At 41.9% G+C, this 21,220-nt stretch overlaps 1 protein-coding gene across 2 annotated transcripts in view; it reads right to left on the minus strand.

The window, feature by feature from the left end:
- Window positions 1-21,220, minus strand: part of abca1a (ATP-binding cassette, sub-family A (ABC1), member 1A) — a 46,999-nt gene that overhangs the window by 14,962 nt on the left and 10,817 nt on the right. For both annotated transcript variants that reach the window (XM_072670284.1, XM_072670283.1), the window contains exons 6-17: window positions 16,991-17,112; window positions 14,538-14,729; window positions 12,631-12,720; window positions 6,137-6,377; window positions 5,816-5,955; window positions 5,325-5,441; window positions 3,817-4,011; window positions 2,616-2,821; window positions 1,624-1,800; window positions 1,262-1,484; window positions 944-1,165; window positions 639-843 (exon numbers count right to left, since the gene is read on the minus strand). In XM_072670284.1, coding sequence (XP_072526385.1) covers window positions 639-843; window positions 944-1,165; window positions 1,262-1,484; window positions 1,624-1,800; window positions 2,616-2,821; window positions 3,817-4,011; window positions 5,325-5,441; window positions 5,816-5,955; window positions 6,137-6,377; window positions 12,631-12,720; window positions 14,538-14,729; window positions 16,991-17,112 — 2,130 coding nt within the window. The remainder of the gene's footprint in view (window positions 1-638; window positions 844-943; window positions 1,166-1,261; window positions 1,485-1,623; window positions 1,801-2,615; window positions 2,822-3,816; window positions 4,012-5,324; window positions 5,442-5,815; window positions 5,956-6,136; window positions 6,378-12,630; window positions 12,721-14,537; window positions 14,730-16,990; window positions 17,113-21,220) is intronic.

The following is a 21,220-nucleotide window of genomic DNA, read 5'->3' on the forward strand; positions in this document are numbered from 1 at the left end:
TTAAAATGATGGCAAAAAGTAAAAAGAAAATGTTATTTTTAATATTTTAATATTTATATTTAATATTTTAAAAAAGAATTTCTTCATGTTTTCTTTACATTATGGACATTTTAAAACTCATTATTTAGTAAATACCACAAATTACTCAGTAGCTACTCTGAAACTACAGTTATGACAGTGATGGGCTCTTTCAGATGTTAAACAATGTACCAGATTACTGTTATGTCAAACAGTGAGGGTTTTTGCATGACAGAGACAATATGCTGCAGATGTGGTATAATATGTATTTAGGAGCACATATTTGTCACTGTACAGTGTACACTGCACAGCAAAACGTGTCCTCCACATTTAACCCATCTGTGGTAGTGAACACTCACTCACACACACTAGTGAACTAGGGGCAGTGAGTACACACACACAGAGTGGTGGGCAGCCAACTCCAGCACCCAGGGAGCAGAGAGGGTAAAGGGCCTTGCTCAAGGGCCCAACAGTGGCAGCTTACCGAGCCCGAGAATCGAACCCACAACCCTGTTATCAATAACCCGGCACTCTAACCACTGAGCCACAACGCTGAAAACCTCTGGAGTAATCCTTTCAACTCAAACCCCACTTATAATAGCGAGCTCAGAGAAAGTTACCTGGGAAGACTGCCTCGATGTACCAGGTCATGACAGCATAGAGCAGAGCGTCGAAGAGCATGAGGGAGATGGAGGTGGTGAGGCTGTAGCTGTCCTCCTCCAGGGGGCTGGAGAGCAGGTTACTCCACTGAATGCCCACCCCCTGCTCCTCAAACAGGGCAAAGTACTCACAGCCAAAGCCGAACGCCACCGGTGACAAGAGGCTCTGAAAATGACAGAAACGTATATGGATCCAGACTAATAATCTAAATGCAGATCCACCTAAAGGACTATTTGGGGGGAAAGTCAGTGTAAACACCACTCACCACCACCACTTTAGCCCCAAAGCCCACGTAGTCCTGCCAAGCCACACACAGCACATACGGCAGGTAGAGGGTGAAGTAGATGATGCCCCCACAGGCGGCCGCCAGGTTGGCGCGTGAGAAGAGCGTGCTGATGAGGAAGCACTGCATGATGGTCACTATGGCAAAGGACACCAGAAAAAGGTAGACCACACCTGGATCACTGTAGGGCAGCAGGTTCCCCATCTGTCACACATAAATAAAAGAAAGAGAGAGTCACTGGTGGAAGTTCTTTACAGGAGAAGGTTCACACAATGTTCATGCCTGAGGAGGGGCACATACCTTGAGAATGAGGACCAGCAGGGCGGCGCTGATGAGCAGAGGGATCAGGCTGCTGATGAACCAGCTCAGCCATAAGATTCCATTATCCAGGCCCATAATCCTCATGGTTTCCTTCAGACGAGCCTCCTTCTCGTAAACCACGCCTTTTATGATGATGGCCACAGAGTACATCCAGGCCAGTGTCATGAACAGAGGCATTGAGCGGCTCATCACACGCAGGAATCTACAGCAGGGGGCGGGTGACAGTGGCAGGCAGGTTAACGGTACAGCTAAAGATCTGAGGTGGTCTCATAGTGTTGTTAATTATAATACATGTAATGCAAGTAGATTTACATGTATATAAAAACTGTAACATCTCTTACATGTCATCAACGTAGCATGGGTATGGCATCTGCTGGATGTAGACTCCTGTTTTCTCCTTGCTGCCTGTTAGGGCTCGGATGATTCCATGTTCAATCACATCCTGCAGATAAGAGAAGCCGCCCCAGATGTAGCGCAGATCCTCAAATGGGTCAGCACGAGGACCTGGGTCCCAGTATCTGAGAGCACAAACCAAGACATCTCATTTAAACCCAAATCTTTTCTTTGGTAGCAGAACTCGTCTATAAAGTGGAATCTTATTGAGGTAAACATTGCTTAGTTTGTCAATACATCACTATCCTATATATTCTGCTTATATTTTAGGATATAGAAACAACATTTACCAATACACAGTACGTCATTTTATAGACAAAAGCTGTAGATAGTGGTATTAATGTTATGGCTAATCAGTTTACTGCACGCAAAGACAAAAAATAAAGGCCAGACTCTCCTCTGATAAGTGGAGCTTGGACTTAGAGATATGGCAAAGTCAAAGGGAAGTGACTGGGTGGTACTGTGTTAAGAAAATTTGATTGATTGACGACAGATTTTGAGGAGGAGGGGCTTCGGGCATGTCTCTCCTCCCAAAATTCTGGCTGCCCAGTTTTGTACTCGGGATAAGCAGATATAGGTAAGTGTGATTAAATGAATAAAATGATTAAAGCGGGCTGTTTTGCAACTTGGCTTTCATATATATCCTCACTGCCAGGAAAAAATATTGTATTCCTTGTGTTTCCAAAATGTCGACTTTACTGGAGAAGGTAAAATCCTTCATAACTTTCAATGGAAGCCAATGCAAAAAGATTTTATTTCAAGTCATTCTGGAGCATTTCTATTGGTCCGTTCGTCATGAAATTCTGACATAATGTAAAGAACAACTGTCAGACTCAAATTATGTGAAAAACTGAAAATGGCAAATATGAACATATAATAAACAGCAGTGATAGGGATCTGTCCATCTGTTCATCTAAAAGAAGCAGCAGCATCAGCCTACCCATCCTTGATCTTATTGGTGCGCTCCACATTGTCAATGTCCATGCGGATCTTGTAGTTGACGTTGGGCGGAAGCTCAGAGGAGTTGGCCTTCATGTCCGGAAACACGATTCCGGCCCAGAACTTGCGGTCATTCAACAGACGCATGGATTTATTCACCAGACGCTCCTCATTGGCCACCGGCTCCAACTTATCCAGGTTTACACACTTCAGAGAAAATGAATAAGCAACAAGTGTTAGATTTAGAAGTTGTATAATCTAGAGCTTCCTGTGGAGTTTCACACGATCCTCCGTCAAGCATTACCTAAAGCTTTGACTGCAGTACTGTTCATATGTTTATATGTAACCTGATGGCAGAGTTTCTAAAGTAGGCCACTTGGCTTGTTAACAAAAAGCCAGCATGATTGATCTGTAGCTGTAACTTGATAGGGCAACTTTCGCAGCACTACACAGTGTGTGGTTTAAATTTTGACTCACTGACCCAGAAACATAACACACTGGCATGTTTCGCCTTACAGTGACACAAATTACTTTAGGTTATCTGAAAGCACTTGAGCTCACAGACCCTGTACGAGTGGGGCACTCTAAAAGGACATTCACATTCCTGTTGAGATGAGATGAGAGATGCTTACACTGTATTAGGGGCCTCTAAAAACTGCGTAATTCCCCAATATCAGCCCATACAATAACATAATGTGACTACTGGTGCTGTCTTCACTCTCACAGATGGATTAGAGTATTACTGTTTAAGTAATTACACATGTAAGAACATCAGTTTTGACTTATGTAATTACACAAGTGCCTCTTAGTAACTAACAGGAGTCACCATGTTACAGATTTACTATATATATATATATGTGTGTGTATGTTTAACCACATATAAGAGAGAATATGGATCTTGTAATTACACTTATATCAATTACAGTTGATACACATGTAATTACATAAGCTGTATTGTTGTAATTCATCTGTAACAGTGACCACATCACCAGTAGTTACACTGTTGGTGCCTGAATTATTAATGTGTAATAACATGGTTATTAGAGAATTATTATAACAGGGGACCTAGCTTTCCTACATTGCCATGATTTACACAGTATTTAACAGTAATGTAATACCTTGCTTTAAAATACACCTGGACACACCTGGACACACCTGGTCTGTTTTAGTGCTGAGCAGTTTGTGTGTGTGTGTGTGTGTACCTCCATGAAGCGTGAGATGGTTTGGATGGCCTGGTCTGTCTCGTTGAACACCTCTCTCCAGGTGTAGGCTGACCCAGGCGGGCGTGTGTCTTCTGAGACTTTAGTCAAAAAGCTGGAAATGTCCTCCACTGTCCAATCCGTTCCCATCAGCTTGGTGTTGAGGAAGCGGGCGCTGGCATTATTCTGGAGCAGAGTCTGCAAAGAGAAGACAACTTCCAATCAGTTTACAGCTTAGTCTTAAGCAGGTGTGGGTAATGGACTAGGGGTAATTTGTGCTATGACTAACAGGGCAATCATTTAACTAAACAGATTAAGATACAGTTTGGGCCTTGCCACCAGCATATGATAATATGGGAGGAGCCTGTAAGGGGGGGGGGTCTAAGAACTTTGGGCAGGAGTTCGGGTGGCTTCTGCTTTGTGGTAGAAGGCCAGATCCTCCTCTGATAAGTGGAGCTGGGACTGGGGGATATGGCAGAGTTAAAGGGAAGTGACGGGGTGGTACTGGGCTGGGTAAACGTGATTGATAGATGACAGATTATGAGAAGAAGGGGCAATGTTTCAGGCATGTTAATCCTCACAAAATTCAGTTATTTCAGACATATGTATTTAAACTTTGTTTTGATTGGCTGCCCTGTATCATACTCGGAATAGGCGGATAAAGGTTAGTGTTTCCATTATTGTGTCACAAAACCAATGATTAAAAGTGGATGTTTTGCAACTTGACTTCCATATATCATTACATTCTAAACTTTCTGAATTGGCAACATTACAGTAGAGTCAATGTAAAAAGTAATTTTGGAGCATTTCTATTGGTCGATTCATTATAAAAATGTTGACATTATGTAAAGAACTATGCCAGACTCACATTATGTAAAAAAGTAAAAGGCAAGGACTTTTTGTTTGCTCATAATATAGATGCTTTGAGAGCCTTTTGAGAGTAAATACCATAATAACAATTCTAAGTAGTAATGATGTGTGTGATGAGCTCTTTAACGTGTTAAACCATTTACCATGAGGACAGCACTAATGTTCTTTAAATAAACATGTTAGAATGAACGACTGCACAACATGCTGCCATTGTAGATGACGATCCTCTGCTGAAAACAATGGCATCCATTATGGTCCAATATCATCATGTCACAAATGAGTAAACAGCACAACAGCATCTCTTTAAGTCATAAATCATCTAATTTGTACAGCCTCTTTTTGTGAACGCCCAGAATATCCCGTGTCCTTGCGGCACTTGAGGAGACTATCAATGAGGTCCAAAAAAACACCCAGCCGAATCATCGCACAGCCCAACACGTTGAGGAGCATGTGAGCTCGGGCAACGAGGTTATTCTGCAGTGCTGTCACAGGACACATGGTGGCACTGTGGAGTTCATATTGGAGTAATGCTTCATCATTCTTGAAGGGGGGGATTCTTACTAACTCAGTCTGAGAGAAGACAAAGGAGTGAAGTGTGTGTCTCTGTATGTGTGTGTGTGTGTGTGTGAAGTGAAACTCACTCTGACAAGGTCCATTTCCTCACTGTTCTCCATAAAGCTCCACACTTTCGGTCTCATCTCCTCCCACATCCCCCCGAGGTCCCTTAGTACACCCAGCTGCTGAAATGTCTTATTGACCTGAGAGAGAAAGAGACAGGCACAGACAGACGGAAGGTGAGTGAGAAAGAGAGAGATTGAGAGGAAATGGGAATGGGAAATCAATAGTCCACAATCACATGCTCCTCTGAGATAGCCAGGGTGGGTGATATGACAAAACTACACCATCATAGTACACTCATCACGGGTTCCTCATTGGTTCTTTACTAAAAACAATGACTCTATAGAATCATGAAAACTCAGGAACCATCTGAACCATCTTAAATGCTTCTTAGGTTCTTCACATCGCTGAAAAACCTTCTGGAGATAGGTCTGACGACGACACCCATGATGACTACAGAGTTATCATCATATTTTCCACCACTAACTACCAGTAAAGCTGAGGCTGTGCGCACCTCATGGATGATCCTCTGCGTGGCTGGAGTGTCGGGTGTGTACAGGATCTTCCCCATCAGCAGAGGCTTCAAAGCCCTCCAGATCATACGAGAGATTGGACTGGACTCCAGGCTCTTCATCATGTTGTTACAGTAGGGAGCTGAAAAGACAAGAAAGTAAAGAAATCAACGATTGAGAACTTCTGAACACTCTTAGAAATCATGGTGTTTCAATGGGTTCTTCGGGGAATGCCGAATAAGAACCACTTTTGGTTCCCTAAGGAACCATGTCAACCAGGCAGACTGACAGTAAGGGAGAACTGGATTAGAGGGAGCACTCACTGGACGTGTTATCGTAGACAGACATGGGCTCGCTCTCGTTGTCGTTGTGGTTGCCGAACAGGGCCTTGTAGTTGTTGTCCTCGTACCAGTTGAGGGATTTGATCTTGAGGCCGCCTCCCTCCGGATGGCCGCAGACGATGCGCGACACGGCCTGGTACATGTGGTTGGGCGAGCGGGTGACGTTTCCCGTCAGGTACAGGATCTCATTGCGCATGTCCCGCCAGCTCTTCATACTCGCCAGCTGAAAGGAGGACAGAGTACACGAGATACGTTACCTCACGCATGTTAGCATACGTACGAGCTAACTAACATACGTATACGAGCCCGGCAGGTTGCTGGTTTGATCCCCGGCGGCTCAGCGTTTAGAACGCCGGGCTATCAATAACAGGATTGTGGGTTCGATTCCCGGACTTGGCAAATTGCCACTGTTGGGCCCTTGAGCAAGGCCCCGGGTGCTGGAGTTGGCTGCCCAACTGGGTGTGTGTGTACTAGTTCACTAGTGGACACATTTCGCTGTAGTATAGTACAGTGACAAATACGTGCACCTTTACCTTAAAGTTGGGGTATAGAGGGGAAGGGAAGGAACAGCTCTTCCTTCCTGCTCAACTTTTCTGGCTGGGGTGCCCTTAAGCAAGGCAAATTCCCAATTGCTCCCTGGGTGCTGAGGTGGCTGTCCTTGCACCAGGTGCTTGTTCACTGCCATGGATGGGTTAAATTCAGAAGCCAACTCTGTTGCACTTCCGGGCAATAGCTACAAAGAATGACCTCATCATTCATTCAGGTCAAGTCCCTTAATAAATCAAGAGGCTTGAACTGACTGCCCTTCCAACAACAGAAACAGGAATGCAAAATTAGAACCAGATTTCTGAGATTTCCGACGTCCACGGTGTCCAAGAACCGTTTGCCGATTTTGATTCTCACAGTGAGAACATGTGCGGACATGCAGATAAGTGACGAAGGCATGTTTATTACATTCCTCCTCTTTACTGTAGGGGGTGGATGAGGACAGAAGGTTGAGTCGGAGTCGCAGAGCCGGGTGGACACACAAATCATTCCAGATAGTTAACTCACCGCCGTGTCATTTCATTATGCAATTACAGGGGGTCTGAACCAAAACAAGCTTGAGGCTGTGAATTGCACATATTGCAGAGTGATCTAGAGACAATCTGACATTGTGTTCAGGTCCAACAAGTCTGTGTGGTTTCCAAAAGGCAGATGCGACAAGACTTCTGGCAACCGTCACGAGGTGCAATTAGTTGGAAGTGTTTTCATTATCAGCGGCAGGGTGTTGTTGATGGTGACTACGCTTCAAGCAGGCCGAACAGAGAGCAAGAAATCTTGTTCTGTTGGAAACAGTCTTATAACTTTATTTGTTGTTTAAAGCTGCAAACGTGCTGTGAGGAACGCCACTGTGATGAAAAGAAAACACACGGCCTCTCAAAGCCTCTTCTGAGGTTTTCCAACTAGTAGCAGTTGGAATAGTGGCACGGTTTTCACTGTTACTTCTTTTATTAGGTGAAAATAAACACACCTTCAAAGGTTTTGCGACCGTAAAACAGCTATTTGCCAATGCTTTGACTATAGTTTACTGTATTAAACTAAGCTTTATGATCTTCAGAGAGTCTTTCTTGGTCTAAATAATGACCGTTTTATTGCCCAAACTCCTGCTAAAAGCACATAATAATACTTCTTTGGCTCATATGTGGTTTGAACACCTGAGTTTGGGGTTTAGTGTTATTCTCAAATATAGTATTTTTAAGTTCTTTCAGTTTAATGAGGTTTTTTTTTTTGGAAAGAAAAATAACAAGATCTGAACAGTTATTTGTTAAATATCATAATAAATATCATAAGAATTTCATAAGAAAACATTTTAGGGCTACACAGAACCATTTGTGAGGTTCTTTAAGACACCTTTCAAGACAAGGTTTTATGAAATAGAAAATAACCAAGTGAGGAACATATGTAAGCAATAAAATGGTTATATAAATTCTGTATCAAACCATTGCCTATATAAAAAAAAATAATCAATTAAAAAAGCTATGCTGCGAGTAAGCAAATAGTGATAATAGGAGAAAGGAGGGCAGAATAGTTGAGTACATGTCATTTATGCATGAGCTAAATATTTAACTAAGGTCTGTCAATGCCATTTTACTAAATCATAAAAAAAAGATATGTTTCCAAATCTTTTCTGTAGATTTTTGAAGCAAATAAATCATATTTGCGTGGATGAGACTGGTGCCTAGCATCTCCCATTCCATAACTAAAGAAGCACACGTCAGATATACAACATATCTCGGCTGATCGACTGCATATGGTAATTAATCATGTCCATCTGATATTAGATTTAGCTATTTCTTTAAGGGGGTTGGCGTCCCTGCAATTGTAATGGATTGTGTATATGTACAAATAGTGCTTTGCAATTTGAGAGGCAGGATAACAGAATTGGGTCAGAAAGAGGCAGAATTACTCTTACATATAAAGGTGCTACAAAGGGTTGTTTGTGTGATGCCATTTATGCCATAGACGGTTTACAGAAGTAGACTGGCTCGCTCAAAGAACTCTTAGTCGAGTGCTTATTTTTAAGGAGGTACTTTATCATTAATGGATTTTATATATAAATATTAATAGTGATGTGTGTGTGTTCACCCTTTCCGTTCACCCTGTGTTCATCCTTTCCATGTGTTTGTCTTTGCTTTGCTTGACATCAAAACACCTGATACGGACTGTAACTTGTTAAGTAACCTACTCTGTAATTAAGTAAGTATCCTAATTACGTCAAAATCACAGCCACAGCACTCGACTTCTAAAGGTTTGGAGTAATCCCGGGCTTGTGGAGCTGAGCTGGTGTGCTGATTGCCCAGCAACAGCGTGAAGAGAGAGCTGTTAAGACATGCTGGAGCGCGTCTGCGTGAACAATGCGGTGGGGTTACTGCCGGTCATTCGGCTTGTGGCGCTGGCAGGAGGCTTCTGCCGAAAAAGGACAAAAGATGCTAATTAGCCCAGTTCTCAAGCGACACCTCTTCACCGTGGGCTAAAGTGTCACTCTCCATGTGAAAAAGCAGCGTAGGTTGCATCTGTGTGCTCCACTGACACTGTATATCTGCTGGTGCTGAAAGGCGAGGTTACTACAGGTCATTCCACTGAGGAAAAGCTGCAGCGATCCACCAGAGAATCAACATGCCTTTTCACGGCTGATCTATGAAGCCACTCGAGAGATCAAATAGTGTACCGTCATTTGTAGCGTACAGTGCACCTTCTCAGTCACGGAACAACACGAGAAATAAACAGACTGGCGAGGTAACTGTCGGTCAAGCTGCAAATAAGGGAACTGCGCAGCTTCCTCCTACAGCAAACAAAAGGCTTATTTTGAATCTCAGGCAAAATACAAAATGATATCAGCAAAGAACGTCCAGTCCTCTGAAAGCTACAGAGAGTCATGATTATTTTCAATGTTGAGTTCAGAATGATGTCGTGTTTGTGCACCTTCTCTTTCCAAGAACATTGAAAAGGAATATTACTGAAAAGTGCAATTTCCTCATTATTGATCTATTATCTACCCCTCCATCCATCCGTCCATTCTTCTATCCATCCATCCAGCTATCTGTCCATCTATCCATCCACCTCTCTAACTATCCACTCATCCATCCATCCATCCATCTATCCATCCATCTACCTGTCTGTCCATCTATCCATTAATCTCTCCATCCCTCCAGCTGTCTGCCATCTATCTATCCATCCACCATCGGTCATCTCATCATTCGTCTGGCTTTCCATTCACCTATCATCTATCTATCCATCTATCCATCCATCTGTCCATCTATGTATTTATTTCTCTACCTATCCATCCATCTATCCTTTCATCCATCCATCCATCCAATTATCCATCCATCTCTCTGTCCATCCATCCATCAATCTCTCTATCTATCCATCCATCCATCCATCCATCTATCTATCCATCCCCCATCGGTTGTCTTTTTAGCTCTCTATTTATTCATCCAATTATCCATCTAGCCATCTCATCGTCCATCTAGCTTTCCATTCACCTATTATCTATCTATCTATCCATTCATCCGTCTGTCCATCTATGCATTTATTTCTCGACCTATCCATCCATCCATCCATCCATCCAACTATCCATCTATCTCCCTGTCCATCCATCTATCTCCCTGTCTATCCATCTGTCAATCTCTCAATCTATCCATTCATCTGTCTGTCCATCTATCTATCCATCCACCATCGGCCGTCTATTTAGCTCTCTATTTATTCATCCATCCATCCATCCATCCATCTATCCATCCAACCATCTATCCATCTCATCATCCATCTAGCTTTCCATTCACCTATCATCTATCTATCCATTCATCCATCCGTCTGTCCATCTATGAATTTATTTCTCTACCTATCCATCCGTCTGCCAATCTATCCATCCATCCATCCAACTATCCATCCATCTCCCTGTCCATCCATCCGTCAATCTCTCTATCTATCCCTCTATCTATCCAACCATCCATCCATTCATGTAGCTATAAATCATGAGGTGAGACTCAGTAACACACATCTTTGGGTGTCTGCTGCTCTGTGTGTTCAGTAATATCCAGTAATCAGTAAAACAGTTCTTTCCGCTTAGCTCATCCTCTGACTCTTTAAAAGTATGGGGTACGTTTTGTCCTAATAAAGGTCTTCTGAGTAATGACGCCTGAAAAAATCCCACTGCTGGAGTCTTTCACAGTCATCTCTGCCAGAATTCACGTGCTCTGAATCATTCTTTACGAGCCTCCTCAAGCATCCTCTCCTCCTCTATCCTGCACTCTAACCACAAGCAGCAGGCGAAAGGCTATTGTTTAACACTGCCACCGTCTTGTTTGTCTCATCTTGAGGAGGACACAGAAGCCGCCCTGTAGGCGAACACGGCAGCACAAACAAGGCTGAGGCACTCGAGGAGTGAGGAATGACCTAAAGTAACTTCGGCACTTCTGTTTTCTGCAGGGGTTACTAGAGTTCAGCGAGCGCTAGTCACAGCTGCTCGCTGTTAGCCGAGAACAAAGAGAAGCCATTGCGGGTTAGGGCTGCTCTGGAGCTCGCTTTGTTTCTGTTTCAGTTACCTGCTAACGACTGATTACATTAGTGACTTACTAAGCATTTATCTCTCTTAGTGCCATCAAACAAAGAATTAAACCACCACCTCTTTAAGAGGCTCCAGCAAAGAGCCTCTTACAAATAATGCAGAACTACCAGGCAATGCTGCAAGAATCACAAGAGCTGAAGACATTTCCACAAAACACTACATTAATCATAATGATGATAATGTTTACATTTAAATGATATACAAATAGATAACTGTTATAATGCAGATAGCTGCAGATCTATCTGTCTATCCATCCATCCATCCATCTATCTATCCATCCATCCATCCACCCATCCATCCATCTATTTATCTGTCTATCCATCTATCCATCCATCCATCCATCCATCCATCCATATATCTATCCATCTATCTATTTATCTATCTATCTATCTATCTATCTATCTATTCATCCATCCATCCATCCATGCATCTATCTATCTATCTATCTGTCTATCCATCCATCCATCCATCCATCTATCCATTCATATCTATCTATCTATCTATCTATCTATCTATCTATCTATCTATCCATCCATCCATCCATATCTATCCATCCATCCATCCATCCATCTATTTATCTCTCCATCCCTTCATACATCCAGCTATCCATCCATCCTCCCTTGTTCTTGTAGTGTATGCAGTGTATGCACTGCAAAAATGACCCAGTAACATAATTAGAGGACCTCTAAAACGGGTCTTTTATATGATTTGTGTCGCTGTTCAACATCCTGCAAGTGCAGACAATCTTCAGAAAACTCAATTTATCACATTAATGGTTTTCTGAAGATGTCTGGACATATCGCTCTTCCAGTGACTTACAGTACAAGAAAAATAAAATTGTAACTTGTCCCAACGGTTGACACAAAGTTGCCTTGTGTTAGCTAACTCAGCTGTTTCGCCTGACTCACACAGGAACAGCAGGCTCTGCCAGCTTTTGAGAAAGGGAGCTGGCTCTGTAAAATTACTTACAGCTGCCTGGATTGACTCTGGTGTCCAAACTCTGGGTACAAAATGCCTGACAGCCGCCAAACGGCCCCGGGTGACCGAGCAGCGGTAGACTCCAGCCTCTGGCCCAGCTCAAATTTCAAGCCCTCTCTACTGTTCCCAGGAGCGGAAACTCTTAAGACAAATAAGTGCAGATCAGCTACATCTTTTAATTGTCTGACGGGCAGGAGTTTGACTTTCTGTTTGTTGGATCAGAGTCAATGTTATGTCGTTTAATGAAGGTCATATTAGAAGACACTATTCTGAAATTAAAGGATCGTGCAAAATAAAGTTCTGGATGTGTGGTGGAAACTTTATCGCCTTGCTTTTGGCAACCAGTTCTGCAGCCAATACAGGCGAAGGAATATTTTAGGGGGCCACTCACCTCCACAGTCAGTGCTCCAAGGCTCTCCAGCAGCTTATCTGTTGCCATGGACACATCCTGGACAACTTTGGGGTCAGACTTGACGTCTTTCTGCAAGGCAAAAGTAGAGGATAAAAAAACATATTTGGTTAAATTGCCTGATCCTTGATTACAAAACCACGGATTCATAGACAACTACCAAGCCATGCATGCAAATGTACACTATATGTCCCAATGTTTGTGGACAGCCTTTTTAATGAATACATTCAGCTTCTTTAAGCTGCAACCTTTGCTGGCACAGATGTGCAAATGCATACACATGCATATCTAGAAGAGTACTGCCAATAAATTAGGACTCTCTGGAGCAGATGAGCATTGACCTATTTACTCCATGCCTAATGCCAAGCGTGGGCTAGAGTGGTATAAAGCCCCCCAGCATTGCATGTGTCCTCTGAAATGATGAATGGTGCTTAGGGAATATAATATTGTTAAGGGTTGGGTTTGGGAGATGGGAATGATGAGGTCGGGAGGTGATCATCCAACATCCTGCATCCTGAATGCAAACAAATCTATACAGCAATGTTCCTTCAAAATAAAGTAGAAAGCTTTCCTTGCACAGTAGAGACAGTTACTCCAACAAAAGCAGGATTTTTTAAATACCCTTGATTTCAGAAGATGCATTGCATTAGCCGGTGTCCCAATACTTTTGTCTATATAGTGTGTGTCTTAATATGGGCACATTACAACAGTAAGTTAGCATCTTAGCATTCACTTACACTAACTGACTGACTGTTATTATGTGCTGATAGTAATGTATGGATTTGCACGCTTGAATAAGTAAATGCTAAGATGTTAACTCACAAAGACATATATTAATATCAGCACATAACAACAATCAGACAATGAGTTAGCATCTTAGCTCTCGCTTGGTCACGCAGACCCATTACACTATAGGATCTGGTACTGAAAAGACGCCAACAGCTAAGTCTTTGTTCGGTTCTGCTTACATAAGTAAATAGGTTAATATTGTGGCTGGTCTTTCACATCAGCATCTTGAGTTCTGATTAGTTTGAGAAGACAAAGGCAACATTCAGCGCTACATGAGTTAGCATAGACGCCGGACAACGGCTTCAATATGCCGATGGGCTTGGACCGTGGCCACCGCTGTCCGATTCCCACAGAGACATGCATTCATCGTCGCTGACCCAATTGTCTCGACTTTTCATAAGGTTTACATGTACACACTGTATTCGAGGGTTCATTATGTGGCTCCAAAGTTCTTTCCATTGAACTTGGAGAAAGTTCATTTCACAAGGGACAAAAATACACTTGTCCCGCTTTGTGGTAATTTGTTTGATGCAAGCTTTTCTCGTAATCGTTGACTGTACAAAGTGTCCTTTGTAGAGGTCCATTTGGAAGGCACCCAGACTTCCTTCAGTCCAGCTGCCCTTATGGATAAAATGGTCACGAAACTACTTTGTCCGCGAGAACTGATTGTGATAAGGCCAAATCAATGGAGCGTCTAGGAAAGCGTACATGATTTAGCTGGCTGAAAGACATCTGAAATTTGTGAGGACGTTCTCAAAACACTGACCATGAAAAAATAAGGTGTCCATTCAATTATAGACCACACAAGAATATAAGAGATCTGCGGATTCAGGCTACTTGCAGCCTTTTGTGAACAGAGCTAATTGCGCCGTCCAAAATAGCAAGTCTGATTAGCAAGAGACAAAGTGTCCCAGTCCTGCTGTCTCAGAAGCACTGCTTCATCATCACACACATACCCATTTGAATACGTCTGAATAATAAAGGTCAGCATCTACATTTTAAAGGCAGCTAAATACACATTAATGAAGGGACACTGTTGTTTTGTTACTTCAATGTGCAATTCACTCTAACTGTAGTTTGTAGAGCTATAATGGTCTTACCCTTATGGGCTTTAGAAAGTCAAGGTTGGACAGAAAGTGGCTCTCTGCACTGTTGAGCCAGTCTGTGGAGGCCTGGCAGATGATGCCCTGGGTCAGCTGGGACACGTTGCGGTCAGCGATGGTCACAAAGTCCTCCAGTGATGTCGTGTTGCAGAGGTCTCTCAGATGCACTCCGAAACCTTTAATCAACACCTAAAAGCCAGAGAAGTTAACAGTTTTCAGTAAAGATAGATGTATCATATAAACATATATACCTAAACATTAAAACAGATAATACATAGAATAATATATATTTATATATATTTTTAATTTATAAATTAAATAAATATAAATATATTATCTTTTTTTTCTGTATATATTTAAATGTTAAGTGCTATAGAGGAATAAAAAAATCACACAAAACACAAATCACAAGGATATCTTAGGTTAAATAACAAAAAAATAATAATTTTCATTTTTCAAAGCGTTAATTGTAAGTTAAAAAGGCACTAATCCTATTTAAATACAGTATTAACTATGAAATTATACAATTTCTAAGAAGTATTCATTACTCTCTTATTTCCAGGTAGAGAATTTCAGACATTGAGGCCATAGAAGGACTACAGACTGACTTCCCCTATTCAGTAACTAATAATAAATGACCTCTTAAAGGAGTACTCCAGTGTTTTTTGACCTTATCTGTACTGCTGTATCAGCACCTGCCCACTGGTTTCTATTCTAAACATCTTTCAGGTCAATGGCTTTCCTGTTCTTTTCTAACTGCAGGGAATTGTAGCCTGTGGTAATTGATTGTACGCTACAGATATGGTAGATGGAGCCTGAACAAGGCCAAACGAGATGAAAGCTGTGAGGCTGTGGGATGAAAGCTCCTTCACAAAGTGGCCATTCTTTAGTCAATGGGGCTTAAAAGGGACAAAGGTTTGGACCTGAACGAGTTCCTGTGGTTTCATAATCTTCTAATACTGAACAAGAAACTATTATAAGTACACTGGGTTTCTTGGACAGCTCACACACATTGTACACATATCTATACACGTCTCTACCATGAGGTGCAGGACAACATTAAAGGAAGGTTCTGTATAAGATCAGATGTTTTGGTTTTTTTTTAATCTGGCTATCATAAAGTACCTTTTCTCAATAGACAAGGACATTCTGTACTGGCTCGTCTACTTCCTGGGGTGACGGGGGTTATTTTGCAGCTGCTTGATGGCCTTAAGAAGTTCTTTATCAGATATTATGAGCAAAAAGCTACCGACAGATGTCTCTTTCCCCTGATATATATATATATATATATATATATATATATATATATATATATATATATATATATATAGCAGATATTAACATTATGAATGGATATGAAATTACATACATTAATAATTTACATATATCATTTATTATTTCAATACAAATGTAACTGGAGTTTTAGCATTATTAAGCATTATGCAGTGGTGTAAAGAATAGGCCTCATTTGTCATAAGGCTTTATCAGTCTATACTATGATGACATACACATAATATATTCTAGATATTATTACCGTACCATATCCTACATTGGATCGCTAATATTAATAACTCCAGATTTATATATGTGAAATATGTGTGTTGCATTCGCTGATATGGGCTCTTTAAGCCAATATGTTTATAAGAAGCAATAGTGTTAAAGATTTCAGCTCCTTTTCATACAGAATAGGACAGATCCAGTGATATAATGATGGTTGTTGAAGCACAGAAGAAAATCCTGCAGCCGTGCAGCAAATCTCAAACAGCTGTGTCATGATATGGATATGGTCCACCTCTCTCAGGGTTCTCCTCCAGCTCTGCATATGCTGGCAGTCAGTCATGTGACTCCCTCCCTCCCCTCTTTTCAGCTCCCCTCCCGCCCCCTCCCCTCACGTGAGCATCTGCGGACTGTAGTGGTCTCGTGGCAGCTGGGTTGATGATGCGTTATCCGCATTGTCTGCCACTTTACACCCGGCCCCTTTTGCCCTTGTGCTCAATAACAAGGTCACGTATGTATAAAAGCAGGCAGAGGAGGGGTTTTGCTCATTTGCACATGAATAAAACATATTATATAACCACAATTATTAAAAACAAACAAGAAACGGTGTTAATATAATATATCTGATCATGTTTAAATGATGTTCTCATGTAAATCAAGCTATTTCTCTGCATCAGTCCATAAGGCCTCTTACATAACATCAGTGTCCATCAGTGGAGATTTGACGGGATGACATTTATATCACTATAGCGAACTATAGAGATCCCCTGTGTCAGATATTTTGAGAGCCTAAAATGAAGGGGGTGGGGGGGGCATGGCTGGGCAAGTGCTAAAGATAGCACGGAAATAGCAAACAGGGCATAGTTCAGAGCTAAGATAATGTTTCTGAGGCAGGCACCAGTTATTCTTGGATTGTGCTTCTCTGCACTCATATTTAATGAGCCTGTTCTTACCTTCTCCAGGTTGATGTCAGCGTCCACTATTTGCTGCACCGCATGTTTGCTCAGGGTAGCGTTCTGCTCCAGGAACCGAGACAAGGTTTCATTGTCGCGGAGAAAATCCTTCAGCTTGAAAGCTGCAAGCCAAAATACACAATAACAATACTGAGGTTTAAAAGAGAAACCCTCACATGGCATCTATCTATTCATCTACTGCCTTACGGTTATGCAATGGTAATATCAAGCCACTTTGGGAGCCATTAAAAGAAAATGATAAGGTTTTTACTTAAGAAAATGCAGATTTTCTGTCATTTATAACATAATTGCTCATATTAGGTCTGTCACAGAGTCTGTTCGACACACCCAATTATTTCCCAAGTCATTATTATTGTATGAAGAGCTATGATTATTATATTTCTCATCAGAATAATGGGTCTTTTACTAATGCGATAGACAGTGATGGGCTTAACTGATATATTTGTCAGAAATGGAGAGTGTTTCTGTGTGGATGGGAGGCCTCTGTTTCTGTAATGAGCCTGATACGTGTAGATAGGGGCCTAGTCTAGGAACGTTTACTTAAGTAATACATGCACGATAAAGCACAATATTTCTATTAACTATTTTACTCTCTACAGAGATGTACGGAGAGCAAATCACACATCCACATCCACATCAGCACTCCACAGAAATAAATGAGCTAATATAGAAACACAGATCTGCATCATACAAGTCAGCAGTCAAACAAGTACAACTGCCCACACATGACAGAGTATGAAGCAAAAATGCAAAATATGATATTATATGATATGACAGCATAATAAGGGAAACAGAAACAGAGAGAGAGAGAGAGAGGGAGAGAGAGCCTCTGTTAACAGAGCTCTTTCTGTTCAGTGTGTCAGAACATTCCAGCAGAGTCAGTGTAAACCGGATTGAGTCAGCCTGCAGCTCTCTGGGGTTACTGTCGGTCATTCCCCTTTGTGCATTATTAACACCTTGCACTCAGGAAAGAGCTCATATTACATTTGCTTAGTTAGAAGATCTAAAAACATGCATGTTTTCCAGGAAAACAAATATTGAACTGCCTGTCATGATGAAAGAACCCATATTCTACATTTTGTTGAGCCTTATTTTTTTAAAGTAAGGGTCCATTTGTGAGATTTTATGGTTTAATGTCCAAAAAAAGAGAAATACAGTAATTATTTTTACTTGTTCATTTTCAACCTCAATTTAACTTTTGGAATTAAACAGGCTGTTTGTGTCACTGTGCCTTATATATGGCATATATATGTAAATAACCTCTTTTCTGGTTGGCTGCTGTGTATAGAGCCATATTCAAAAAGAAGCTCTGGAAGAAACACTGCTTATGACTTCAGAGTGAATGGGCGGGGCTAAACTGCTATAGGCTAAAAGGGTGATGCTTTGGTTGTAAACGTATCTGTTAGTTTTTTGACATTATTATAACACAGAATTCAAAATGGACTGAGCATTGCTGTGAGGATTTGATTGAATTCAGCAACAAGAGCATTAGTGTGGTTAGGATGTTGGATGATTACCACCCTACCTCATCCCTAACTCCCCAACTCATCCCAAAAGTACTGGATGAAGCTCCACAGCTCAATGATGGGGGGGCTTTATACCCCTCTTGCCCACGCCTGGCCTGGCATTAGGCAGCATGGTGCCAATAGGTTTGTGCTTATGTGTTACAGAGAGTCCTATTCTATTGGCAGTGCTTCTCTACAGGGACTAAACAAGCTGTGTGTGTGTGTGTGTGTGTGTGTGTGTGTGTGTGCATTCGCACATCTGTCTCAGCAATGGGTGCAACTTAAAGTAGCTAAGTGCATTCATTAGAATAGTGTCCACAAACTTTCGGGCATATAGTGTATGTGTTGTAGTTCTGGGGTGTGAATGGTATGCACTGAAACTTCAGCACAGCATTTCTGTATGATACTGCCACATTTGTAGTATACGGTCATTGCTACCGGTTTTCCGCTCTTATCTCAGGTCTGGGAAACATGCGAAAACTACCATACGTGGTAACTGATTAGATTTGGTACTGTGGCTGCAACAGAAATGGCTAAGAAATACCAGGGTTTTCCTTTAAGTAGCCTCATAGAGACCTCAGCGGGGGAAAAAAAGAGATCTCCGGCAGAAATCCCACTGGAATGAAGGGGAAATGCTTAACTGTATGCTGGCCCTCGCGGGCGTGTTGGCTAAGTCCCTGGATATTGAAGGCATCTAGGTGTTGTAAGCTTTGTGAGGCAAGACTCATGAGCATACAACACTCACTCTGGGACCATTAATTAAGATTAGTGTCAGCACCAGGTAGAAAACATGCTTTATTACACATTACATTGAGTTAGGAAGAGTAGAACCAGTCTCAGAACCACAATATTCAGCCTAAACGCCAAGCCACTTGTGCAAAAGCTGAATGCGGAGAGCCTGTAAGTAATGAAGCACATTTAAAAGTGTCTGATGTACCCAAAACAATGCTGTCCAGTAAAATCAGGCTAGCGGCAAGGTAATGGCAAATGACAGGCAGCATCCTGCTGCGCAGAGCCTGATCTGGCATGAATAGAAATTTTGCAATGGACCGGAGGGGTCACCGGGTTTTTTGGATTTGCCTCAAGGGAACTGAAAGAGGAAGAGGCAGCCTATGTAGATCAGCCCAAAGAAAGGGGAGCAGGAAATTTGTTAACCTGTGCCAGACCAGAAGAGGGACAAAAAGGGCATTCAGATGGCAAATGGTGTGTACATGTGTGTGGGGGGGTGTTTGGCATGTGTTTGAATAAATTTGATTAGATGTGGGTGTTTGAGCGTACTGCTGTCATAAGCATACAGTTAATAAATCAAACATGTCCAAATAACAAAAATAATAAAAAGGACAATAAGACAGACAAGACACGACAAGACCTGAAGGCAATGAACTGTTCTACCTTAAATTGCTCCCATTAACCCGTTAACACAGAAATAGCTTATTACACACTACAGTGTATTACTCAGTAACTACAGGGACTTCTATACAAACGGATGGGGCTATTCTCTGGTAATAAAGGTTTGTAATAACACTTTCGGCCTGCAGACGGGCCACAGGCTGTTACATGACATAAATGGCTGTTGGAACCTTGTCAGCATTGAAAACTCTGTCAGCTGAACTGTGTTTATGGATCTGTGCATTGTACCAGACACCACCATGTTCTTTAAATGACCTTGAGGGTCTTTCAAACAGAAACAAAAGCAAGAATGTGAGAAATAGCAGTGTGTACAGAGTCAACTCGTAGCGTGTGAATGCAAGAGCTAGTTGCTGTGTGCCTACTGGCTATGTGTACACGTTTACAACTCAGCATAGCTCAGCTTTCAGTAGGACCGTCTAGTCAGGATGGCATTGCACTCATTTAACCCCAGCCTGCGGACACTAGTGAAAGCACACTGATGTCACATATGTTTACATACAAGCTTCTGCCCTTGTTCACTAATGTTAACACCTTCCTGTCCTGATTTTAAGGTGATTACTGTAATAAAGTGTAAATGCATGCGGTTCTAAGCACAAATTCAATGGATAAAGTAATGTACTAATGTACAAGTCCTAAATCTTGCTCAACGCACATAGATCAGATCCGGACCTGCTCAGCATATTCACAAGAGCGTTTGCACGCAACCAGGAAGTGAGGCAGGAAACAGACAGCTACGCAAATACCCCTGGTTTCTTCAGACAGCACAGACTGATACAGCGCCAGGCTCCCAGCTTTGAGAGGGTGTGGGCCCCACATGTTTCCCTTTAATTAACCCCATGTACCAGACAAGCAAGATATCTGCTGCTGCTCAAGGCAGGGCACTGACTGATAATGCATTAGAGCTAGTGAGGGGAGAGGAAGGGGTGGGTCTACGGTATGGTAGAAAATGTAACGCTGCAATATGTGAAGGTCATGACACATAATAAGAAGTAGTTTTAAGTTTACTGAGGTTTGTTGACAGGCTTGCTAACATGCTGGACACTGAGAAACTGTACCATTAGTCTTCATAAGTGTGACATTAGTGGTTGCTGTATAACAAGAACTCAACTAAGTCTTTGTTCAGAGTCCTAGAGAAGTGCTGACAGTGCCTGCTCAGGAAACTGCTTTGCATTGTGTAATTTATCATGATAATTTTAACACACTGTCATATCGTCCACCACATCCTACACAATGTTAAGTACTCTCTTTCGGAAACTCCAAATGATGAACAGAACCCAGTAAACAGTAGCAGGTT

Source organism: Salminus brasiliensis, chromosome 24, assembly GCF_030463535.1.
Source record: "Salminus brasiliensis chromosome 24, fSalBra1.hap2, whole genome shotgun sequence".
Classification (NCBI taxonomy): Eukaryota; Metazoa; Chordata; class Actinopteri; order Characiformes; family Bryconidae; genus Salminus; species Salminus brasiliensis.